Raw genomic sequence first — 25,533 nt, forward strand, 5'->3', positions numbered from 1 at the left:
CATCATCACCACCATCATCATCACCATCATCACCATCATCATCATCACCATCATCACCATCACCACCATCACCACCATCACCATCATCATGATCATCATCATCACCATCACCACCATCACCACCATCACCATCATCATCACTACCATCACCATCACCATCATCACCACCGTCATCATTGTCATTGTCACCACCATCACCCTCATGAACACCATCATCATCACCATCACTATCACCGCCACCACAACTCCTACAAACACCAATTTTATGTCCGATGTTAATGAAGCTCAGTTTACCAAAATCAATGCAAATGATTTGAATTTTCCCCCCAGTCCTCCTGCTTTGCTTCACTGGGGCTCCTGTGTAGGGTTTGCTGCTAGAGATAGCAAGATACCTGGGACTCCCAGGCCACCCAGAACGCTAAGTGTCCTTGCATGAGCTGCGATCTAGCCTTAGCTCTGGCTTATTTGGAAGGATGGTCTTGGAGACCCACCTTTCCTCATGCCCATTCGGGTTCCACCCAGCAGAGGTTATGGGATGATAGCACAATCCAGGCTCTGCTCTGAGGGGAGGACCTTCAGATCCAGAGAGGTCAGGTGACTTGTGCAAGGTCACCCAGCCAATGTGGGGTGCCTCTTGAATCAGAGTCCTGCTCTCGTCTGTATTATAGGGATTCTGGTTTCCTTTCATCATGGCATTTGTGTTTGTGGTTATATTTTTCCTGCTCTTTCTTCTTTACCTCTTAGAAGTAAATGGCACAGACTCAAGGCGTAGGAAGCAATGAGCTGGCCCTAAGTTTGCCACTTGGTTCCATGGCCCCCTCCCAGGAAGCTCCCTTTCCTTGTGAGTGTTGAGGGAGTACATCCAGCAAAGGCGGGCCAAGAGCTGAGGCCTCCGTGGCCATGGGCCCTGGGGCAGGCGATGGTGACCCGTGTGACAAGCCCCCACCCCAACACAAGGTGCAGCGGCCCACCCCCTGCAGCTCCCTGGTCGGGGACGCCAGCTCGTGGGCACAGGGAATGCAGACACACAAGCTCTGGGTTTTCTCAGCGCATAAGGCAAGCAGCCCTCTGAGCGGGGAGTGAGTTCTGTGTTTACACATGTAACAGCCTGTCCAGGCCCTCTTGGATGCTGGAGTGAAGACATCGCTCTGGCTTTCGTAGTCTGTGGGCTTTGTTGAGACAAGAGCTCCTCACTGAGAATAGTAAAAATCAACAGTCTGCGATGTTGGTCATTGGAGAAATCACCCAACAGCTGACCAGAGACGAGATCTGAGCACAGGAGAGGAAGCCCGTCGCAGCCCAGAGTTGCACTGCTTGCGCTGCTCAGGGATAGAAGCCGAGTTCTGGAGGGAGAATGTCCTCACGTGTGGATGAGACAAGCCAGGTCGGTCACTCAGGCCTGCCTTGTCTCGCTGGGGCTTGGAGGCTGGTGCCAGGCTGGCCACGACCATCCTGCCATGTGGGGCTCCATGACTGGCCCAGATCATGATGCTGGGGTCCTGAGATCAAGTCCCGCATCAGGCTCCCTGCTCAGTGGGGAGCCGGCTTCTCCCTCTGCTACTCCCCCTGCTTGTGCTCTCTCTCCCTCTCAAATAAAGAAAAAAATCTTAAAAAGAAAAAAAAAAGAAAAAATATCCGAATTCTTATTTTGCCTCTGCTTTTCTATCTTCAGAAAGAATCGGCCACGTGTGGGAGATTTCCGCACGGCTCGGGTTACTCGAAGTGGCCCAGGGACGTCTGGGACACAGCTGCATTTTTATGTGCATTCTGTTAAGAACCAGAATAGACACATTTTATAGGGCTTGGCTGTAACCTTCGCACAAACGTGCCTGTGGCCACTTGGGTTTCGTCTTTGTTGGCTGCGACTTTCTACACCGGTCTACACCGTTTGGGGCCATAAAAGGCAATGGTCCCGACTTTCTAATTATTGCCCGTGAAGAAGGGCTATGGGTCAGTTGTTCTAAAACTAAACATTAGCCTTTATTGGTGTCTGGTTAGCACTCACGTAGCCGCCGACCTCGTTCTGTTACCTACACGTGTGTCTCTCGGCCGTTGTGGGCAGTTCCCTGGGGGGGCTCCAGGCCAAATCAGCGTCCTCACTGGGATTTGTAGTAATGGCTGAAAGACACCTTTGGCTACACCTGCTCACAGACCCTTTTAGGCTGGAAACACAGCCCTAGAGACTCATGATCTCGATCCCCCTGTTCTGTGTGCTTGGGTGGGCCCTGGACGGCATTTGGGGAACCTTGGCTGGCCACCTCTGTGAGTGAGGGACATTCTTCTACCCAGTGTGTTATGGTTAGACTCCTAATTGATGTGATTCTCAAAGCAAACAGTTCCTCATCTACCAACTTCAGAGAAAAGATGCGTTCCAGGCCCCCACGTTGGGAGGTGAACCGTATTTATCAAATTCTGAGAAGACATAGCAAACATGCAGGAGAGAAACAGACACCTATCTTCAGCTTTTTGCCTGGGAACTTTGGGCAAGCAGTGAGGTGACTGTATGATCAGCTGAGTGTCCTCTAGTAGGTTCGGTAGGATTTGGGGCTGCAGGTGCAGGGGCCACGCCCTGCGGGAGCCGTGTCGTTGGTCAGGGTGTGGGCAGGGCTGCAGCCAACCTCATGGCGCGGCTCACATGTTCGCCATAGGACAGGATTCTCTTCGGGTTCGGTATCAGCAAGTGGCATTTTCTCTCCGTAGCATTGAGTCAGGTAGACCTTCTGGTGGACCATCCCTCTTCATGCCGGCTCTGGACTCCGATGCGTGGCTGCACCCACACCAGATGTGTCTTCTGTGTATTAACCTGACTCTCGTTCCCACCGGCCTCCCGTAGCTTTCCGTTTTCTCGGTCCTGATGTCCTCCTCCATTTGAACTTGGCTCGTCCTGCAATACGGGCCGTGGACCCAGGAAGGCTGAGCGAGGCTCCCCCGGCCAGCAGTGGACGCGGGTGCTCCCAGACACCTTCGTTCCAAACCACGTCCATTGGCACGGTCTTGCCAAGAGCTCCCGCCTCCATCCGCCGACTTTCTCACATTCTAAAAGAGTAAAGATGGGCGGGTACAGAAGGAGACTGCCGAGGAGTCCTGGGGACGACCGCTTCCCTGATGCGGCCAGCTGTGTTGCCATCCGTGGGCAGAGTGTTGAGGAGGGAGACGCATGTCTTACTGCGAAGCCCGGGGCCAGCAGATGCTGGTTGTCGTTCTGTGGGGTTGGACCTGAGCAAGGAGTCGGGTTAAGGTGGATTCCCACCCAGCCGATGGGGGCGCCTGTCACCGCGAGGGCTCACGGGGGGCTCTGGCTCGAGGGCTGTGGTCTTTGTTCGAGGGGACGGCAGCGGGGGGCATCCTGGGACTACGATACACCATCCAGGAGGTGGCTGTGACCGCCTCCTCCCTCCCCGGGGCCTCCTGCGCAGCCACGAGGGGAGCGTGCACGCGGCCTGTTCTACCTCTGGTGCCGTTGTATTGGGAAAACAAAGTGCCTACAAAAGTTCTTAGAAACAGAACAGTAAAATCTAGTTACCCTCGGGGGAGAAGAGTTCGCCCTTCTGTGGCTGCCTCCCAAACGAAAATATTGGATTGTAAGAAACAGTTCTGCCTTAAACTGATGCACCCTGAGCACAAATAAACACCGGGACACCGAGTGGAAGCACCCCGTTCCAGAACGAAGCTGGTCCTGCTTCTGCACGCAGCCACAGTTCGTGGCCGTCTGCAGGCCAGGGGTAGAAATCTGCGGGGACACAATATACACTTGCAGTTTCAATATTGAGAAATGACTTGATGTGTAATTCAGAGAAACAGTGTTAAGTCTGAAAATGTGAAACCCGCAGCGTGGATCTGGTGTAAGTTATCCTTCCTGTAAGCCTCATCTCCTCACCATGTTTGCTTATCTGGTCGGGCTTCCAGAAGGTTCTCCGGCAGACCTGCAAGCTTCAAGCTGGACGGGCGGTGGGATCCCATTGACTGGTGCTGTCTGTGCTCTGTAAACGCCCGCCGAGCTCTCGGTCCCTCTGTCCGCACTGTCCTGCGTGGCCTGCCCGCTGGGACGGTGCCCCTCCAGGCCACCCCAGGGCTTTCAGACCACTGGAAGGGGCAGAGCGCTAGCGTCCCAACCTGGTGCAGTGGGGGTTCTGGGGGAAGCGGGCCCATCACTGAGGGGCAGGTCGCTGGACCCAGGGAGCAGAGTCCCCGAAGGTCTCCTCCGTCAGCCTTGGTGGGGCGTGGGGGAGCGTGTCTGCACCATCTTTCCTGGGACCAGGTGGTCGGGCTGACAGGTGCTGAGTGCACAGCCTGCAACCTCACTCATTGTCCAGACTCCGGAAGTCAGGGTGCAGAGGCACCCCTGTTCTCAGGCACCTTCTGTGCAAGGGTCTTCAGGGGTGTCAGTGCCTGATCTTCCTGCCGGTTAGATCCATGTCTGTGGCCCGGGAAACTGTAACGCCGCTGGGACTACGATACTCAAGTCACTCAGCCAGTTTCTGGAAGCGGGAGCTCCTGCTGGGGCACATAACCTTTTGCCTGTAAGACTCAGGGAGCGGAAGTGATTACTCAGCCCTTCTGGTGAGTGGACACTCTGCTCCCTGGGCCACTCCTTGTGTGCTCAGGGCCGGGACAGGCAGAGGGGTGCATCAGGCAGGGGCTGCTTTCCTGCGTTCTGCCGCTTGAGGTGGTGCTTTCCAAAGCCCTCCTGAAGCACAGTGTTTCCCGCGTCCGTGATACTGACCTGCGCAGCAATGACCCTTTTTCAAAGCGCAGTCATTTGCTCGAAGCCGGCAGCTGCCGTGAGTCCGTGCCCCACCTGCCGAGTCTGCACAAAAACCTCGTTGCTCGGGGTCCTCCGACTCCGGATCTGGACAGGCTCTGTGTCAGCAGACGGTCCTCTTCATGTCTAGCACAGCCTTTCCTCCAAGAGCCCCTCCTGGTCAGAGGTGTGTGGAGTAGAAAGTATCCTAAACCCACGTAGCTTGATTTTCCAAACTGGGCACAAAACTGTCCTTGCGAGACTGCCCTGTGCACCGGGAAGGCCAGAAGCACTTGGCGCCCAGCTCAGTCCTGGTAGGCAGACGGCTGCTGTGGACGTCGGGAGTTTAGGGCAGAGAGGTTGCGTCCGCCGTACGAGGCAGGAAGCGTTCCTGGGGAAGAGCAGCATTGAACGACTTTGTTAAAAATGGAAAGAGCTGAGCCAGGCGGTGAGTGCACCGTGTTCGGGGAGCAGCATGAGCCCCTCGGCCAGTGAGGCACACATAGAAATGGGGGTTCACGTTCTGCCTCAGACTGTCTAGGAAGAGCTTGTGTTCAGGGAATACAGAAACTGTGCGGGTTCCTTGTTTCGTTTCCATATCACATCGTACCATTAGATCTGTTCCTTCGGACGACAGGATTTCCAGCGACTGCAGCGGGGTGGGTGACGCGCAGGACGGCAGAGCCCAGGGCAGAGCTGCTCTCTGACCACGACCCACACGGCTTCGCGCCGCAGACGCAGGTAGAGATCGCTGTGAGTCGTGGCGATTGTGGATGAACTCCACCCCCTCTCGCATCTCTGGACGGATGCTTCCTAAATACGGCGTGAAATGATCGTTCCAGAACCTTCGCACATCACCGTCAGAATCCCTGAGTGGATCGGAGGTCTCGGGGCCGCTGGTTGGTGAACGGCTGGTTGAGTTGGTCAACAGCGACTCAGGCTCGCGAGGAGTGACCTCCCACACGAGCAGCGCGTCCCCGCGGCGGGGCTGCCTTCGCTGCATCAGCTCCTAGAAGCCGCCTCAGCCGTCTGCCCAAGACCGGATTTCCCAGCCTCGCTTTTGTGCGCTTCCACGTTCGGTGCCCGAAGCATCCGTGTCCTTCTTCATTCGTGCCATCGCGGAGGTTTTTGGAAAATGAGAAGCTGAAGGCTGGGTCCGGGGTGTCCCCCACAGACCTCACCAGACACTGACTCTATCCGCCGACTTAAGACCTTGACCCCAAGTGACGAGCCATTGACCTCCGTCACCTGAGCAGCGGTCACCTTATCGTTGTTGGAAATGAGAAAAAGTGGCCCCACGTGAAGCCTGGAGGGGCCTCTTCCTCAGTCCCAGCTGCCCCTCAGAACAGAGGCCGCCCCAAACCCCAAGGGACTCTCTAGCTTTGCGCACGCTGCGGAGCAAGCCGGCCGGTCCACGTCCCCCCGCCCGCTGGAGAACACACGTCAGAAGGATGTCATTTGCCGTCTTTGGAGAGTTTTCTCTTGTGCATGATGTTCTCTGTGGGAATCAGAGGGTGTAGCGAGGCGGGAAACGGGCTCTGGGACGCGTGCTGGGTTCAGATAATCACTCGGACGTTGAGGAATGCGCACATCGGAAATCTTTTGATATCTGAAAGCTTCGGAATCCGTATTGCATGGGCCCTAGAGGGTTTGATCCGTGTCTTCATTTCTGGGGACAAACCACACATCTCAGAAATGGGGGAAGACAAACCCCAGAGGCAGGTCCTTGGCTGAGCCGTCTGTGGCACCGGTGCTCTGAGGAGCCGCCTCGGGGGTCCCAACGATGTGGACTCAGGGCCCTTGTCCCGTGGGCTTGGACTCTGTTAAGGGGAAAACCAAATGTGATAGATTGAGTTATAGCTTGAGAATTAGCCCAGAAGCAGGAGGGCCCTGCCGCTGGCGTGGAAGCGAGCAGGGGCAAATCCTCTCCAGGAAGGCGGAGTGACCCTCTGCGGGAGGGGACAGAGGGTGGCCGGGCAAAGCCAGCAGCCTGGGCCGGGGGGCAGGAGTGTGTTCGGGGATCAGTGCTGCCCGCGAGTCGGGTCGGGGAGAACTTCCGTGTGGGGGGTGGGGGGGCAGCGGCTCCAGCGGGGGGGTCTGCGAGCTGCGGGGGTCTGGAGCCCGGCGCCGGCCGGCCGGTGCTGCCGAAGCCTGCTGCTCCTTTGGCACCGGGAAGGAGGGTGCCGCCCCCCCATCTCGGGGCTCCGTGGGGTTCGTGGAGAGCACGTCTGTCCCTTGGCTCAGCGTGGGCTCAGGGCATGGGGCCACCGCGCCTCACAGGTGGGCAGTGACGACGCGGGCAGGTGGACAGCCACGGGGACCGGGACGTTCTCCGTGGGTGTCAGCAGAATTCCCGGCGCACCGCCTCTGCCCTCGTTCTGGAAGTGGGGGTGGCTTCCCGAGGCTGCAGGCCTGAGTGCAAGGGAGCGTCCCCCGCATGGCCTGTCAGAGCCGCACCATCTCGGGCTGTGCTCTGCCCTCCTGGAGTCCCAGGCCCACGGGCGGCCCACCTCTGGTTTCTCTCACCTCTTTAAAACATGTGCGCGGCTCTCAGCGGGTTTCCGAGCAGCACTGGAACGTGACTTTATTGTGGTTTTACAGAAGGGGCTCTGCTGTATTTGATGGGTGGGGGCTGTGGCTCTCTACTTGCGGATGTCCCTGTGGCCACACAGGCCCTTCCTTGGGGGCTGGGCGCTGAGGACCCCGCTGCCCCCAGAGCCGATACGCCCGTCCCCAGGACGACAGCCCGTGGAAGGCGGGGGCTGCCCACCCACCCCTTGGTGGCAACTCCTGAGCCCCTTTATCCTCAGAGCCGTGGCCCTCCGGAGCCCAGGGGGTGGTCAGAAACCTCCTGGAATCATCCAGGCGCCATGACATGAACCCCGCGCAGAGACCTACCGTCCCAGGGAAGAGCTGTGCATGGCGAGCGTGGCACCGATGCCGAGTCCCGCGGCACAGACTCTCGTGTCCCTGCACGCCGGGATAGCAGGGCCGTGGGGCGCTCCGCGGCCGTGAGCTCCACTCCCGGGTCAGTAAGTAGCCTGGCAGCTTCAGCGCCTGGGTCTGGGTGGGATTCCAGGAACCGGGGACAGTTGCTCAGGAGCTGAAGAGCATGGGGGGGTCCCACGCAGAGAGGGGAGCAAGGTCAGTGCTCCTCACTCCGGTGGCAGGACTCGAGGGACGGAGCTCGGGCTGCCGGCAGGCTGCGTGTCTCCTGCTTGGTCCGCAGTCGGGACCCCCAACCTGCCCCTGACACGGCCGTACCCGGGAAGCCATGAGAAGGGCAGAGTCTGGGGCTGCACCTGTCTTCACCCCCACACGGCCCAGCTCGGGCATCCGTGGCATCACAGGCCGCAGGGGTCCTCTGTCGCCGGACGTTCGTTAACTGTTCAATGACTCGGAAGCCCATCGACACTCTGGGCACGGGCATAGGCTGTAGCGGGAGGTTCACGAGCACGTCAGACATTGGGGATTTATTTGTTATGACAGTGAAGGGGGGATGTGCCCAGGTTTGCAGCTGAAAATGGTTCGGTGGTCGTCCTGTTCCCAAGCCCTGAGTCCTTCTTAAATGACGCATAACGCTGTAGAGCGAAGTACTGGAAGGAAAAAGAAATGAGCCAGTCATCCGAGAGAAGCCGTCTCTGTAAGGATGGAGCGCCCCTTAACTACATCTGCCAGGACAGCGGGGAGCAGGGAGCCGGTGCCTGGACGTCCGTCCCCGGAGCGCGCTTGTCCTGTCGCCGAGCCTGGAGCGGGCTGCTCCCTGCTTTCCTCCAGCCCGGGACCGGGAGGACGCCGGGCGGTCAGACGGGGGACAGGGGAGGCCCCGTCCCACACCCTGGGTCACCCCGTCCTGGCCCGGTCTCTGCCTGGTTGTGGAGCCGCAGAAGGACACGGCCCTCTTCACCCAGAGGGCGTTGGGTTTGATGGCGCTGGCTGGGTCACAGGGACTCTCTCTACCCATGGCTTGCGGCCCGTGAGCTCCCGCCCGCGGCTGCCGCGTCCTTACCTCCGGGTGTGCAGCGGTCGCGGCAGACCTCAGGCCCTTTCTGATTCACAGCTACGTTTATGGCGATGAGTGTGGCTTAGCTCCTAGAGGAAGGTGATGTTATCCCCAGAAATACTTCAGAAACAGCCTTAGAAATGCCAGCCAGCGAGGGCGGTCCGTCCGTGGAGGGCGTCGCAGCGAGTTGTCAGATTCAGGACCAGGAAGCGATGCTTATGCCCACGGCGGGACCGTCCCCTGGCGGGAAGACAGCGGAAGTCTGTGCTCCTTCCTCCGGCCACCAAGAGCCCCCGTGTGTGCTCGCCCACACCTGGTTTTATGCGCTCCTTGAGGCGACTCAAGCCGGCACGTGGCACCGAATAGGGTTAGCAGAGAGTGACTGAGTGCACGGGGACAGGCTGCTGCCCTCCAGCAACGTAGGAAGGTTTGGGAAGCAAACACTTGTCTTTAAGATAGATATTCATAACTCACTTACCAACGGCTCCAAATTCCCAGCGCCCGTCGCAGACTCAGATGACCTAACCACGAGGGAATTAAAGTCAAAGACCAAGAATTTCTGTGACGGGGCAGGCTGGGACCCGCAGAGCCCCCACAGCCGCGCCCTCTAATGTCCAGCGCTGACTCCTGGCGTGTGTTATCGTCACCCGTCGGCGCCCAGTCGCAAGCCTGTGGACCTCTCTGTTTAGAATAGTGAAAAGATGTTGAAAGTAAGGAAATATGAAAATAAATATATAAAATGTGTAAACATAGAAAAGGTGGGAAAACGGGAGTCATGACATAAGAATTGAGAATTTGTTTTTATCTTAAGGTTGGAAAGTTTCCTGCTTTTCCTGCAGGCTCGTACGTGCCAGTGGGCCTTCCCGGTAATCTCCAGTGTGGGCTCTGGACACCGAGTCGGCGTGGGCCTCGCAAAAGGCTCACTGAGGACGTGTTCCTTGGGGGCGGGGACCCCACCCTCTGACTCCCTCACCTCGGCCCCTCACGGGTGCGCTCAGACCTGAGCTTGGACCGTCACTGCCTTCTGTGGCCGCAGGGTGGGGGCCTGCGTCCCCCCCCACCCCGGGTGGGCTTCAAGGGCGAACCCACGCCCCTGCTTGCCGAGGACGTTCTCTGCGCACTTGCTGCGCTGGGGCTGGGACCCCCCAGAGGGTTGTGGTCTCCCTGATTCCCCTCGAGCTGGTCCCCGGAGGCCCCCACGGCCCCATACCGGGGTCCGTCTCGGGAAGCCCATCCCTGGGCCGCAGGGTCAGAGATCTTAAGTCAGGCTGTGTCCTCCTACAGATCCCCAGCTTCTTCCCGGGGCTCCCGGCAGCCCGCAAGTCTTAGGGGATCTGCTCTCGTCCTACTGCGCTCTGGGCCATGGCTCCTGCAGAGACCTGGGGGGCCGGCTGTGCGTGGGGACAGGCAGGGTTTGTCGTTAGCGCCGAGCCGGAATGTCAGGGCGTCTCTGCTCTTACGTCTTCTCCGTGTCTCGGGTGGTCTCACGTCAGCTGCACTGAGGCTCGGCTGCTCTAGACAGTTCCCGCTTCTCTATGCCGGACTCTGTGTTTTCAACAGCAAGAATCAAAGCAGCTTTATTTCTCGCTTTTATAAGCGTCCCCTGCATGCTCTCCCGGCTCGCACCACGCAAACCTACAGCCAAGCGGCCGAAGCTTTACAGATGCTGGAAGGAAGATCGGCTGGGGTCCTACCCCCACACCCACCACCCCACGAGGCCATTTGCCCTGAAACAGAGGACCCAGTCTGTCGGCCTGGCCCCCTTCCCGTTTCTGTGGCCGGGAGCCCATGTGGTCACCTGTTAGGCAGTGACAAGCCCGTGGGTTGGTGTTGGCTGACACGGGTCCAAAAATACGGTATATGGTTGTCTCCACATACTGCTTTCCCCTGATGGACGCCTGAGGACACCGCCGTCCCCTGCCCCTCGGCGGCCATCCCAGAGCGTCAGGTAACGGAAAGGAAGGTGACTCTGGCTTTGACTGAGAGAGCGGTTTTACATGTGATCGTGGAGAAGTCCCAAAGGTGCACTGATGTCGATTTGAAGGAAAAAAGATACCGTAATTTCTAGACAAAAAGCTTCTGTTTTTAAAAATAAGGACATTTTATAGAAAGTGAGGAACACATTTATCTTGAAAAACCACCGGTCAGATGATTGTAAGGGAACACAGTCTCCACCAGGCTCCGGAGAGCCCGCGGTGTGCAGGATGAGCTGCTCAAGCCTGTCCGCAGCCTGGGTATGTGGCCACGGTGGAGACCAGGGTCGGTGACCGTGGACGCTCAAATGTCTGCACTGCAGCTCCAGACCAGGATTAGGACTCAAGTGCTTTTCCCGGATGTCTAATCGGTCACCAAGGGTGTTCCTTGGATTCTGCAGATTAATGGGATCACAGCATCTTGAGGCTAAGCTGCTGGTTTGGTTTTGCCATGGGTTTTAACTAAACTGACGTAATAATTTCGCCTGCAGCTTTGGAGGCAGCGTGGTTTCTTCTGTCCCTGCACAGGTGTCTCTGGGCCCTGTGAGCGTCTGCCCGAGACAGCAGCCGGACACTCGCCGTCCCCAAGCTCCTGGGGGCCACCCACGCATGGTGCCTCTGGTCCAAGGCTTCCGAGGGCCAGTCCGCACTGGGCTGGAGAGCACCGTGTGTGGACGGCAGACCTGCATGAACAGTGCTGCGTTCCCGCTGAGCCTGAGGCCTGTGTTTTAACAACATAAGCTGTGGGGGGCCGTGGAGCCGCCCTGGGGCAGCTGCGCAGGGAGAGGAGGAGACGAGTCGTGGCTGAGGGTCCTGACTGTTGTGAGGCGTCTGTCCTGTCGGCGCGTGGCCCCACGAGGCCCCAGGGCTCCGGGACACACGCAGATCTGCAGGCCCCCGAGAGGGCCTGTCTGCAGCTGGAGCAGCGGCCCGGGAGCGCAGAGACGGGGGATGAGGGAGAGGCGCGTGGCTGGGGGCGGCCCCTTCTGCCCCAGGCCCGTCACTGCTTCCATGCGGTTTTGAGGCTGCGCCCGCGCCTCCGTGATGTTTCCTTTCCTGTATTTCTGTCACTTCCATGTGGTAAAAACTCCCTCAAAGGGTTCTGAACTTTTTCCTTCTGATTTCTTCTAGCTTTACCTTTTCATTTGCCGTTTTGTCTCAGAAATAGCTTTGAGCTACAGGCCCTGTGCGGCAGGGACAAGCAGCACATTGTCACACAGGACTGGGCGGCAGGGGCTGAGGCCCGGCCCCCCCCCCCCCTCCCCCCCCCCCCCACCCCGCTGGCCAACACTGCAGCTCCCGGAAACCCTGACCCTGCGGGGACTGTGGGACTGTGTCCCCCAAGCCCCACCTTCCTCCCTGATTCGACCGCGGCCCCCACACCCTGCGTCCCTGGCACGGTCCTGTGAGCAGCAGGTGCAGGAGCGGGGGCTCCTGGAGTCCAGGGTAGATCACGACCCCGTGGTCCGCCCAGGTCAGGCCAGGACTCAGGATGCGCGCTCCGTCTCCTGTGGCTGCTACCGTGGGCCCAGCTCCTGGGCTGGGGTCTCAGCAAGCATCTGTGCAGCTGGCACCGTGGCGTGGTCAGAACCCCGACGAGCGGACCCCTGTGCACCACAGCCCTGCACCGGAGCCGCCGGGCCGGGAGGGGCATGTGCCTCGAGGAAGGCCTCGCGGGGGAGGCGGCTCTGTCTTCCAGACAAACTCCATTGTGGTTTATTTTCTTTATGTAAAAGGAAGTTCAGTGTCTTTGCATCTAAGAAGGAGGAGTGTCTTTCCGGGACCACAGCTCCTCTGAGCGGCAGAACACCGGCCTCGCCTGCGGGACATCGGAGTGAGGCAGGCTGTTTCGTGGAGCCGTAAGAAGGGTCTTCAGCAGGACTGAGCTAATAGTTCTTGGTTTAGAAGCAAATTCAGCTTTTTTGTCAACTTCTTGTGCATCGAAGGATTCTAACGTTTCCACACGCCCTGAGTCCCGTTTCCGGCCGGTCAAGGACACGCAGTCACCTTGAGCAAAGGTCACGAGGTCATTTCCGGTTAGAGCCCGCGCGTGCTGCTTCGCTCTGTTTGCGGGATGTGGTTAAATCAGCAGCAAGCACAGAGCTGGGTGTGTCCCCGCCGAGGTCATGCCCCCCACGCAGGCGCTCACGCCGGCTCTCTTAGAGCTGCTCCCGTGAGCGACATTCAACAGCCGGGGGTTTCCCAGACCCCCAGGGTCTTCCTCAGCCCCCGCCCAGCCCTCCACGGCTGTCTCGAGGCTAACAGGCTGTGGGGGTCCTGGGGACCAGGCCCTGCGGGCACCCGGGACAGGGATGGGGGCGGTCTGTCGTGCACCCCCCCGCCCATGCTCCTGGGCAGGGAGCCCGTCTGCCTGTCCTCTCCTTCCTAGAAGCCGCCAGTCCTGCTGGTCACAGAGTCGCTGCCCCAGCCCTCCAAGGAGGCCGGCGTCCTCTCCCAGCCGGAGTGCGGGCGGCGCAGGGGGTGCCCGGGTCCGGGTCAGGTGTGACTCGCCCGCAGCCTCCCAGGGGAAGAGCTACGTAGACCATGTTTTTTCTTGAAAAGTCGCGTCCTCCCAAGGGGGAGCGTTTCCCCCGGAGTAGAAGCTGCCTCTCCAGCTGTCACCCTGCTGTCCCTCCCTGGAGCGCTCACAGCTGTCCCTGGCTTGTGTACTTGATGAAGGGGGAACCAACCTAAATAGATTCCCGCCACCGGCCGCCGGCAAGTGCTTGCACAGTCACGCCAGAAAGTCAAGCGCCAGCAGGACACAGACAAAAGCAGAGTGTAGGTGACCACAGAGCTGGCCGGTGTCCGAGTGACCATCCCCCGGAGCACAGCACCACCGTCCCGCGCAGGCCCTGTCCTCCCGCGGCCCGAGAAGACAGCCTTGCTGCCCTCCCTCCTCCTCCTCCTGAAGCGGGGGAGGGGGGCACTGCCCCAGCGGGGGCCCATGTGGGGCCTGTGTGTGGGGGAGGGGCTGCCGGCACAGGGGGTCTGGCAGGTGAGGGGTGTTGGGGGGTGAGCCGCGTAAACAGGTGTTCTGAGTCGGGGCAGGTGTCTGGGCCCCGACCTCCCGCAGGGTGACCTCAGGACGCCTTTGATGCTGCCAAGCACGGGGACCTCGGCTGTGACCCGGACTGGTCACAGCGGACCCCTGGGGCGTCCCCGGGACGGGGGTGAACGCCCGCGAATGTCTTCGCCTCGCGCAGGGGTGTGATGAGCGTTAGAGCCTGTCATTTACGATAATCACGATCCAGAACAGGGGCCTGGGGGCTCTGCAGGTTGAGCATCTGACCCCTGGTTCTGGCTCAAGTCATGATCTCCCAGGCGGTGGGATCACGGTCCGTCGGGCTCTGCTCTCGGCGGGGGTCTGCTGGAGGGCTCCGTCCCCCTCGCTCAGCCCCGCTGCCCCTCACATGCCTACGCTCACTCACGCGCTCTCTCAAATAAATACATAAATCTTTTAAAAATTCGCACTCCAGGTCAACAAGCGTGTGGCAGCGTGCACAGTGACCTTCCACCTGCGCTCGATGGGCTGCGCCCGCACAGTTCCCAAATCTTCCCTGGTTTCTTTTATTGTTGTTGCAGAGAAAGACTTTTACTCTGTGGGTTTTGTGAAATATGGGGGAAAAACATGTCTGTACTTTCTCTTTAGGTTGTCCTGGTGCCAAAAAGAATGAGTTCCTGACGAGCATTTTGGACGCGCTGTCCACCGACATGGTCCACGCGGTCTCCGACCCCTCCTCCTCCGGCAGGTAGGGCACGCTCGGCAGTGGAGCGGGAGCTGCGAGGAAGCCCCAGGTGCCGGAAAGCCGGATGCCGGTGTGGCCGTTAGGCACCGAGGCTGGTCAGCTTCTCCGGACCCAGCAGGGCTCTGGGAAGCGAGTCCTCTCCCAACGCGTCCCCCCGCTCCGTGGGTCTGGAGGTGGTTGGTCCGGCAGCTTTCCCTGGAATGCAGTTACACCGCCAAGGGCTGTGTCACCATGGGAAGAGCTGGAACCTGGGGTTCCCAGCGGTCCCCTCAGGCGGTGGCAGGCAGGACAGGAACAGAAGGCAGGGACCCTCACTCTGCTGGCGTCAAGCCTTGGAGCTGCATTTTCCAGTTATCGAGTAGATTTTAATACTTGGAATTGAAGTGTCTGATTTCAAGTTTTCAACATGCTACGTATTTATGGTAGAAAACCCCATATAACGTACAACTTACCATCCTGGGATTCACAGGCGTGGCTCAGAGGGTGACTCCTGAAACTTGGGCCGGTTCTCTCTGAAAGCGCCCAGGTGTTCTGCAGGTGTGGGTCTGGGGTTTTGAGTCGAGCTCCTGTAGGGTCCCCGAAGTCTTCTGTCCTGCAGCTCCCTGCACTGGACCCCCTGAGGATTAGTGAGCCCATCCCTCTCTTCTAAAAGGCTTTTTCTGAGGAAGAATCTTCCTATTTCCTTCGCACACTGGCCTTCCTCCCCACTCCTGCCTGCAGAGCCTGGACCGTCCTGGCTCTTCTGATGATCTGAAGTGTCCTGGTCTCCTCAGCCCAAGGCTCTCTCTGCCTCTCTTCTTAAGAGTAAGACTCAAGAAGAGGGGAAAGGCCATGCTAACAGAAAATGTCACAATCAAGCAGTAAATTAAGCTTAATAAAGCAAAAAATAAAATAAAATAAAGAAATAAAAAGGCCTACCTCTCCAGCTGACACACTCTGGGAAAGCTTGCTCTAATCTGAGGAGCTGGGCTTGAGGACAGTCAGTGAGAAGCTCCTCCGAAGGCTGGAGGCACTCGGTGGCCTTCGAATGCCTGATACCTGCGCGGTTTTCACAGTCGGGGGAACACGAGCTCCTCGGGGCGGGGAGAGCCTAGACACAGATGCCAGCGGAGAGAGGGCCCGCAGGTGTCCACACGCGTTCTTCTCCATCGTCCGCTGGGTGAGGAGACACGTTTTAACATCTGGGACATTTTCCAAGATTGGACTCAAAGCAGAGCTTCTAGGAGAGATTTTAGTTATTTATATCTTAAAATACCAAACCTTTTTTCAATCCAAGGGAAAGAGTCTAGATGTATTTTTATTTGCTTCTTCCAGCCGCTCTGTAGGATCGGACAGAATGCCAGTGACTCCCACTTAGAGGAGTCAGGAACCTCGGGGTCCGAGGGTTTGCGGCGAGGCCGGCTGACCCTCCCACTCTGAGGAGCGTGGAACCCAGGGCAGCGAGGCTTCGGGCCTTAGAGACTCGGTCAACACCAAGAGTGTAATAAGCACACGGAGTTCATTGTGCCATTTATAATTTTGAAACCAACTTAAAATGTTCTTGCTAAATTCCTTTCTTTAAATTATTTTTAAAAATTGCTCCGTGGATGGCGAACCCACACGGGGTTAGGCGCCAGCACCGTAGCAGTGACATGCGGGGCCGCCTTCTGGGAGCGTCGGAGCACGCCCTGTGCCTCCGGCGACGGTCAAGGGCAGGTGTCTGACGACCTCGCGTGCTCTTCCAGGCTTTCCGAGCCCGACCCCAGCCACACGCTGGAGGAGCGAGTGGTCCACTGGTACTTCAAGCTACTGGACAAAAACTCCAGCGGGGACATCGGCAAGAAGGAGATGAAGCCCTTCAAGAGGTTCCTTCGGAAAAAGTCAAAACCCAAAAAATGTGTGAAGAAGTTTGTCGAGTATTGCGACGTGAACAACGACAAATCCATCTCCGTGCAGGAGCTGATGGGCTGTCTGGGGGTGACGAAAGCAGAAGGTAAAGCAAACCCAGAGAGACCCCCAGAGAGACCCTTCCTCATTGTTCTTCACCCTGCGGAGCGTCGGGTCCAGACGCCTGCTCCACCAGCTTCCTAGACAGTGTCGCTTGTCCCTTAGGTCGGGGGGTGCCGCTTCCCTGTAGGTCATTGTCCGTAGACGGAATCGTAGACCATTGGGAACCTGGCCCATGTGGCGGGTCCCCTTCTCTCTGACTTGTCCCCGTGTCCCTAGTTTCTGTCATGATGGTCACCCAGCTTCATCCACCGTGGTGGTTCCCAGCTGGATCTGTGACATGTACCTTGCCCAAGTCTCTAGAAGTTCATCTTAGACGATTCAGGCTTTATTGGGAAGAGTCGTGTGCAGGATCTCGGAGACCACTCGCACTCAATGGCGCCCTGGAAGTCGGCCAGCGGGGCTCCCCCTGAGGGGTGCGGGTGGAGAATGGAGGCTGGGCTCACGGGTCTCCCAGGTCCCAGAAAGCAGCCAGGCATACTGTGGGAGGTGACGATCCCTGCACGTGTGGCCCTGGGACCAGGGAGGCAGGGCCAGGCTCAGGCTGAGGAGCTCATTGGAGGTCTCTGAGGGACTGATGTCTGAGCACAGCCCTCAGGATGTTGGGAGGGAGACCAGGTGGGTGTCATGGCCAGTACTGGGGACACTGTCCTGCCTCGGGCCCCTCGGGCACCTAAGAAGCCAGCCGTTTCACTCCTCTTGGCTGGAGAAAGCTGTGGTCCACCAGACCCTGGTCGTATGATGTCCCAGAGAACAACCTGCTGTGCGTGAACCCCTACTGCCCTAAGGGTGGGGGGCTCACTGTCTGGTCCCTGCCCTGGGGTGAGGAGAGTCGGGGCTCGTGGCCCGGTGAGGAGCCCCACCAGGGGCTGTGCATGGGCTCTGGATGGACGGCTTTGCTCCGGAGTGAGTGTTTCTCTGTGTAGGGACTGGTTTGCCCTGATAGGGGCCATTCCCCGTGGTCAGCAAGGCCCCAGCTGGGGAAGCATGGGAAGTACAGGCATGACTGCCGCAGCTCCTGGATCGAACCGGCCCCGGGACCGGATTCACCGGGATCATCCCGGTCCCTTCCTGACAACCTGATTTCCTCCGTGCCCGGCCGGGCGCCGGCATGACTAGGGGATGCCCAGCTCCTGACCGTGATGGTGGCATTCGGCTCCGTCCGCGCGGCCCCGCTGAGGCGCAGAGCAGAGGCTGGGGTGGGGTCACCGCGTGGGTTCGGATCCCACAGGGAAGAGCGTGTGGCTGCGGGGCAGCTGGGCCGACGGGGGAGGCCGCTGCCCATTCCCCAGGGTGACGCTGCCTCCCTGCTCAGGGGTCCCCGCAGGCAGTAGGCGGGGAACACTGGGGCCATGTCCTTCCTGATGGGGAAGCCCCTCGCTGGGGAAGTGCGGCGTCGCACAGAGGGGGGGGCAGGGAGGCAGCTGCTCCGGGCGGTGGGGCTGGTCTGCTGCTGGCCATGTCCTGAGAGTGGTCCCAGGGGTCTCTGTGCACCAGGCAGGCATGGGGGAGGGAGAGAGTGTGTCTCCTGCGCCCAGGGAAGACGGCAGGGAGTGATGGAGCTCAGTGGGTCTCCCCTGACGCTGTCCTCTTCACTAGAAACATCCGTGGCTTGCGCTCCTCAGGCCAACAAATGTACTGAGTTTTACAGTCGTATTAGGAACCAAGGAGATGGTTGATGAACCCCCTCCTTCCCCCGAAAAGCCAGCTAAAATTTGGTGAAAGTGGCAATTTGGTCAAAAATAAGCATTGGGGATTTGAATTCGTAACAAGTTGATTTTGCAACTCTTACTTTCCTGGAGGAACTTCTCTGTTTTCCTACTGTTATTTTCATTTTCAATTTTGATTCGTTCCTTCGTCCTGCCCTGTGTACTTTGAAATTGCTTTTGAAAAGCCAGAAAAACCTCAAGATTCAGGAGAGGGTTAGTCCGGGCGCTCCCAGTGTGCAAACGGTTACCAGTGTCTTTGTTTCCTTCATCTTTACTCACTACTTAGCAATGCATGTTTTACTCTAAAAAAATCAGAAACTAAATAAAAAACAGATACCATGTGACTTTTTTCTTAGACACAATCAGACCCGAGTCTGTCTTCCTCTGAACTGTCTCTGTTCCCTACACACATCCATGCTTGTGTTAAAATATTTCACTACAAGACAAAGGGTCATCACCCATGAACTTCCTAATCACACTTAATTTACAAGATGATACAAGATTTTGCATCTAAAATATTACAACTAAGATACATTATTGAAAAACTGGATCTGAATGTTTGCTATTACAAAAAAAATAAAAGCAGAAAAAAAATAATTGAAATTATTGAGAAATGATAAAACCAAGAGAGGGAGTATTTAAAAAAAAAAATCATTGAACATTACATCATTCCCGCATGAATCTCCAAAATGACCATTACACAGAAACTCAGCAATTAAGAAATACTCATTTTTGACCAAATTATCTCTTTCAACTGGACTGTCATGCTAGCTGCGTCCCTTCCGGGCATGCTGGGGACGGACGGTTGCTGCCCGGGAGCGCGGGGTCCGCGGGAGCCGTCGGTGTCCCTTGTCACCAGTGGCGCACACACTCCCGACCGTCTCTGAGCGCCAGTCCACAAAGGGGGCTGCAAAACGCTTCCTCCTTCCCTCTGGTAGTTTTGTAATCTTACTGACGTGGCCTTGCTCCGCATGGCCCTGCGGTGATGGGGGTGGCACCTCTGCGGGCAGGGAGGGCAGGAGGAGCCCGAGGAGATGAAGGAAGAATGTGGGGGGGAGGGTCATCCTAGCAGCCAGGGAGCAAGGCAGGTGCCGAGGAGCTGGCCCCGGGGGCGCCCGCAGGACGTGGGTCTGAGCCTCCCGTCTTCCCTCCGCCACAGGCCACGTGGTGAGGCCACGGCTCAAACACCACGCCTCTCCCGCCTCCCCCTCCCCCTTCCATTTCCCTCAAGGATTTGGAAAAATTATGTTGAGCCAGACGTGTTAGTTTCTCATGAATTAAATAAAAAAGCCCCAGAGATGTCAGAGAACCCGCGTGGCCCCTGCCCAGGGCCTCCTGTCCCGAGGGGGAGCTCAGCGCGGTAAGACTGGCCTCTGGTGAGGTGACGGTCCTTTGCAAGTTTTGGAAAAATGAAACGTTCTTCTACAGTTGGACGAGAGCATTGGTGTCGTTGGAGAAGCGTGGACACGGCGCCTTCCGTGGCTGCCGCTGGCGGTCGTGCTGCCCCGCACGTGTATGTTCTCCTGCCCGGGAGGTCGGCAGCGGACGGCGTTTCCCTGAAGGGATGCTGGTCCTTTCCTCAGAAACTGGTTGAAACGCTCATCAGCGGAAGCCTGGCTGGTAACCGTGTTTTCTTCTGTTTCCCCGCAGCCCCTAGAGCCAACGCGGAAGGCGCCGCCAACAGACAGGTGAGTATCCCAGCGGCGCTCGGCACGGGGAGTTTGCCGGCCTAACTGTGGCGAGCCCGGCTCGGGAGCCCGCCGATGCGGAGGGCCAACTGCTTCTCAGCGAAGAGCCGTCCGGCAGGCACGTCAGACCCACGTCCGCGAGGGCCAGAAAGAGCCTCGCAAAATTCCACCAGAATCAGCAACTTGAAGATTTCGTGGTTTTTTTTTTTTTTTTTTTACTGTTAGAAATTTCACTTATTTTGTTGTTTTTACAAAAAAGTTCAAGTCCTTTTGTTTTGTGGAAACATTTAAAAAAAAGAAAAACAATTATTCAGGGATTTAGATTTACCATTTATTTTTTATAATTTGTTACGGAGATTCCGTGGAGACCCTCTGCCCTCTGGCCATCCAGGGGATCCTTCCCTCCTGGGCATCTTGATGACACAAACCTGCTCCAGAAGGCAATTCCTGCGCCCGCCCCGTGTGCCCGCAGACCAGGTTCTGGGTTCGGACCCCCGGAGCCCTGTGTGGGCAGTTACGGTAGCTGATGGGGCTCCCAGGCCGCGGCGTCCGGAGTCGGGAGTGTTGTCCGGAGGATAAACAGGAGGGCCCCCGCTTCTCCCTCCCTCGAAGCCAAGGCAAGACCCTCCCACCTCAGGACCACTTGCCAGTTTGTAGTTGATCTGGTCCTTCCCGCTGCTTGACGTCGGGGCAGCAGGTGCCAGGGCGCCCGGTGTCTGTTGCAGGTGTGAGTGGAGACCTCCGCACGCACCTTGGGTGTAATTTAAAACCATTTCATTAGGAAAGTCGTGTGATAGGGTTTTCTTTGCTTAGCAAGTTTTACAGTTTGAACTTCTTAAAACCTACCACAGATCACTTACACGTTAGGACAGGGCGGGTCGGAAAGCGCTACCCCGGCTGAGGCGCCCGCAGGTCCTTGTCATTCGCGGTGGTGACAACTGCCACGTGGGCTCTCGGCCCAGAGTAAACTCTCTCGGGACGCGAGCCTCCATCTTCGGCTGTCTCCCAGAAGACGGAGTGGGAGCACCTTCTCCAGCTCTCGTTGCAGTGCCCGGTGGACGGACGGACTTCCCAGCCGCTACTGTGAACTGTCCCCCGGACCAGGTCCCGTGTGGGAGCCGGCCGTGGCTTGCATGAGATAAAACAGTGGAAGGCCGTGGATATTTCTTTCTTCCCTTTTTTTTTTAATGCCCACCTCGTGGCCATTTAGTCCACCGTGAGTGTTGACGTAGTGTTCGAGGGCTCACCTGATGCGTCTGACACGCGGTGCCCGTCACGTCACGGGCCCTCCTTTGTACGTGGATGTTTCTTTGAGGAGAAAACATAGTACCAAGCACCGAAATATTCACTGTATGAATAACCAGACGAGAAACGTTGAAGCAGGGGGAGCCAGGAGGCCCCCGGAGCTGGTATGATTCGGAGAGCGAGCTGTCTTTCTCGAGATCTCTCCTTCCCGGCAGGACTCAGACGGGACCAGGGCAGGGCTCCACGCCAACCTGGACATGGGCTGTGGGCTAGACGTCAGCCCGTCTCCTCCAACAGTTCTTTTTTTTTTCTTTAAATTTTTAAGATTTTATTTATTTATTTGACCCAGAGAGAGAGGAGAGAGAGTGTGAACTGGAGGGAGAGCCGCCCCCACCCCCACACCGGCCGGGGCCCCCGCGGGACCCCCTCGCAGGACCCTGGGATCACGGCCTGAGCTGAAGGCCGACGCGTGACCCACGGAGCCCCCCCCCCCCCCCGGCCCCCCCCCCCCCCCCCCCCGCCGGGGGGGCCGCGGGCCCCCCCGCAGGGCCCTGGGATCCCGGCCCGGGCTGAAGGCCCGCCGGGGGCCCCCGGGGCCCCCCCCCCCCCGGCGGCCCCTCCCACACTCATCCGGAAGTGGGGCGCGGCGGCCGGCGGACCTTCACCCACGACAATCAGAGCAGACGTCCCTTCAGCTCGGTCCGGAGGGTCCGCCCCTTCTCTTCCGACTCCTCCTAGCGTCCGGAGCCGGCCCAGAGGCCTCCTGAGTGTTCAGTTGTACGAAACAATGAAGCAGAAGCAAGGGTCGGTTTCTATCAGTAGGTACTGGTACACTTGGAAAAGTAGATGTGGGAGATTGTAGATCGCTTTTCCTCGCCATTCCAAATCACTGTTAATCGGCAGTCAGGGCGCGGAGCTCCCGTACCCCGCAGCAGACCTCTGAGGTGCGCGTCTTCTGAGAGGAGGACTCCTAAATGGAACGGACGAAAAGAAAAATTAAGAATCAATGACGCCTTTACAAACTTGAAGCATAAATTAGATTATTACGATTATTTTGTTTCCTTTTTTTTTTTTTTCTTAATTTTATTTATTCATTTGAGAGAGAGAGTGTGAGAGGGAGAGGTCAGAGGGAGAAGCAGACTCCCCGCCAAGCAGGGATCCCGATGCGGGACTGGAACCCAGGACTCCGGGATGATGACCCGAGCCGACGGCAGTTGCTTAACCCACTGAGCCACCCAGGCGTCCCTATTAAGATTATTTTGTATAACAAATCCAAAGGGACAGGAGACTGCACAGAACATTTCATGTACTGAATCTATTGAAAATATTTAAAGTAAATGCTAATTTTCTCCGCCGGTGTGTTTTCGCTGATGTCCCTGATCACTGAGAGAGGGGGAAGTGTGGGAGGTTCATGTTTGTTCATGTTTGTGTTTCTATTAATCCTGATGCCCCAAATGACCAAACCGGCGCTCTTTCTTTTTGCATCTTTTAAAAAATATTGCTTTTGCTCTGTTGACAACAGGTCGGATTATGTCACCCCTAGAAGGCAAGCCTCGCTCTTCACAGACACGGCATGGGACCGTCCTAACGATGTCTCTGTTTCTGTCTGTCTTTCAGCCGAGGAAGCAAGGGTAGCGGCTCACCAGCCAAGGCCGTCCGGGACCTGTGGGAGACTCCCTCACCAAAAGGCAATTAAAAAACAAAACAAAACCAAAAACACATAGTATTTGCACTTTGTACTTTAACTGTAAATTCACTTTGTAGAAATGAGATATTTAAACAGACTGCTTTAATCTGTGAAACGGAAGAGCTGGCTTCAGAAAACTAATCACATACAATGTATGTGTCCTCTCTTGACCTTGGAAATCTGTACTTGGCGGAGATGTGTTTGGAATGGCTTTCAGCTTGATTTCTTTATCCTACACATGTCGACATGGTAGAAGTCTTGGCCTCGGGCACCACGGTCCCAACCCCGTGCCTTTCTCCCCGCCGGGGCTACCCTCCCAGCGACCCCGCGGTCGCTTCCTTTGAGACCCGCAGTGCCTCAGGAAGCTTCCTTAGAAGTGTGCGACGCGCTGCTGTCCCCACGCTGCGGCCAACACGGGCATGGCCTTGTTTGTTTCTTGGGATTTTGTGTTTGTTTTCTCTTGCTGTCCAGAGATCTTATTCCCCCACGAGTCCCGCAACCACTAAGCCATCTTTCCTGGGAGGAAAGGCTTTTTCCCACCTATCTTGATGAGCTGCTTTTCCTTTCCAAGCTTCTGTTGGAGCTTTGCCTTGGGCTCGGGTTAATCACGCCCTAAAGTACTCGAGAATGACACCCCCCACCCCGCGCTGTCCAGACCAGACGCTGTGTAAACAGGCCCGCGGTCAGAGGACTGGACTGAGTCCTTGCCTGGCCGCCCTGGGCTCATCTGTCCCGCTGCCTCTCCTACACGGGACCATGACCCGTCCTACCCTGCTCCACTCTGGGGCCTCCTGCAGGGTCAGATGATCACCTGAACAAAGTCAGAGTATCTTCCGTAGGGAGGGCTCCTCCTGCAAAAGCTGGGGGCCGGACGCTGGTCTTGGCCGCCGAGGACGAGCGCCTGCGGGTCCCGGGCTCCCTTCTCTCCCGGTGGCCTCGGGAATTCCGCGAGCGCCACTTGTGAGAGCAGGGTCAGGAGCCGAAGGTCCACACCGTGACGGCGGGACTGGCCTGCAGGCACCACCAGCCGCCCCCAGCAAGCGGCCCCGGCGCGACAGAGCCATTGGGAGGACGGTCCGAGGCTGTGCGGGCCAAATTGTGATGCTATTTTAGCTCCAACTTTTGGTCGGAAAAATAACCTCCGTGGCCCCAAATTCCACAACACGCGTCATATAAAATGATCTCGGCATGAAGCTATTTTCTGAGGCTTCTTACTTATTTAAGCGGTAAAAAAGTAAAACCCGAAACTTTGGAGTCACAAAACCAGCTTAAGTGTGTGTCATCGTTGTTCAAGGAACAGTTACGACCCCAAATTTATAGGATAATCCTTTACATTTCTGAACTTTGAATTTAATCAGTTTTCTTAGATTCAAATAAAATATGCTATGAAAACTCTGTGTACTGTTTTCCCAGCGAAACACAGCCCGTCATTGCTTACTCTTCTGTGACAAGGACCACCGGCCACAGCTGGGGCTGGGGCGGCCGAGTCCTGGCTCTGACCTCCGGGGTGTGACAGGGACAAGCTGCTCAGACTTTCTGTGCTTTCGTCTCCTGCTCCGTGACACAGGGAGGGTGGTGGCCCGTGCCTCCGGGGGAGACGCTGTGAGCGGGTTTGTGCGGTGCTAAGGGCCCAGCACAGAGGGTACAGGTCGGGCCCTGTCGTGGGAGGCGGTCGCTCATTCACCGAGTACGGACTCAGAGCGGCCGAACGCACCTCTCGCTGCCAGATGTGACGGCGAGGACGGGAGAAACAGAGAAGCTTCTTGCTCAGAGCTGAGGCCACTCACTCAGCCGCACGGTCCACAGCCTGAAGGCCGTGCGCCGTTCCTTTCTCTGCAGGCCCAGTGCCCCCTCCCAGGCGAGGCTCTCCCGGTTCTATTTCCTTCAGAATTCCCTCCTCCCTCCTGGAAAGTCTGTCCTCTCTCTCTGCTCAGAGAAGGGTGATCTTGTTCAAATTCAACCTCAGCAAGTCCGTTGTGCAGGAAACCCACACTGGGAACGGAGCTACGGGAACACAGCCCTCAGGAGATGCCGTGGGTGGGGTGGGGCTGGACGGGGCTGTGGAGCAGCAGGGGGAGCATACGGGGCTCTGCGAGCTGAAAGAGCTCCGATGACGGCAGGTGCGCAGGACAGTCGAGGGGGCCTGGAGGGCGGTGAGCGGAGGAGCGTGGGCTGCAGCACGGGGTTCTCACGGCAGAGCACGAGGTTCACATCTAGAGCAGAAATCTCTTTCCTTTGTGTACTGAGTGTGGCTGCTTTTAGTGATCGATGCCTCCCTCCCCAATTCTGCTCATGTTTAAAAATGGTCTCCTGCATCCTTGTCAAAAACTTCCAAGTTAGAGATTTTTCAGAAGTGCCCTGACCAACTCACAGACCGTGCCTGTGAACGTTACACCTGGAATTTCCAAAAGATATCAAGGTGGAAGACATCAGCTTTTTTTTTTTTTTTAATCAATGTGCAAAAGTGACTGCCGTAATCATAAACTGCCAAGAGGACAGAGACGTCATGCAGTCACCAGAGCTGCCCCAGAAAGGAAGAATGCATGTGGCACTAAGGGAGTGATGGTGGTGATGGTGATGATGATGGTAATGGTGGTGATGGTGATGATGATGACGGTGATGGTGATGGTGGTGATGATGGTGATGGTGATGATGGTGGTGATGGTGGTGATGGTGGTGATGATGGTGGTGATGGTGATGGTGGTGATGGTGGTGATGACGGTGATGATGGTGATGGTGATGGTGATGGTGG

At 57.4% G+C, this 25,533-nt stretch overlaps 1 protein-coding gene across 2 annotated transcripts in view; it reads left to right on the plus strand.

The window, feature by feature from the left end:
• Window positions 1–24,173, plus strand: part of SMOC2 (SPARC related modular calcium binding 2) — a 143,657-nt gene extending 119,484 nt beyond the window's left edge. For both annotated transcript variants that reach the window (XM_059399310.1, XM_059399311.1), the window contains exons 10-13: window positions 14,370–14,469; window positions 16,191–16,438; window positions 19,812–19,849; window positions 22,712–24,173. In XM_059399310.1, coding sequence (XP_059255293.1) covers window positions 14,370–14,469; window positions 16,191–16,438; window positions 19,812–19,849; window positions 22,712–22,729 — 404 coding nt within the window. In that variant the 3' untranslated portion in view covers window positions 22,730–24,173. The remainder of the gene's footprint in view (window positions 1–14,369; window positions 14,470–16,190; window positions 16,439–19,811; window positions 19,850–22,711) is intronic.
• Window positions 24,174–25,533: the final 1,360 nt, after the last annotated feature.

Source organism: Mustela nigripes, chromosome 5 (assembly GCF_022355385.1).
Source record: "Mustela nigripes isolate SB6536 chromosome 5, MUSNIG.SB6536, whole genome shotgun sequence".
NCBI lineage: Eukaryota > Metazoa > Chordata > Mammalia > Carnivora > Mustelidae > Mustela > Mustela nigripes.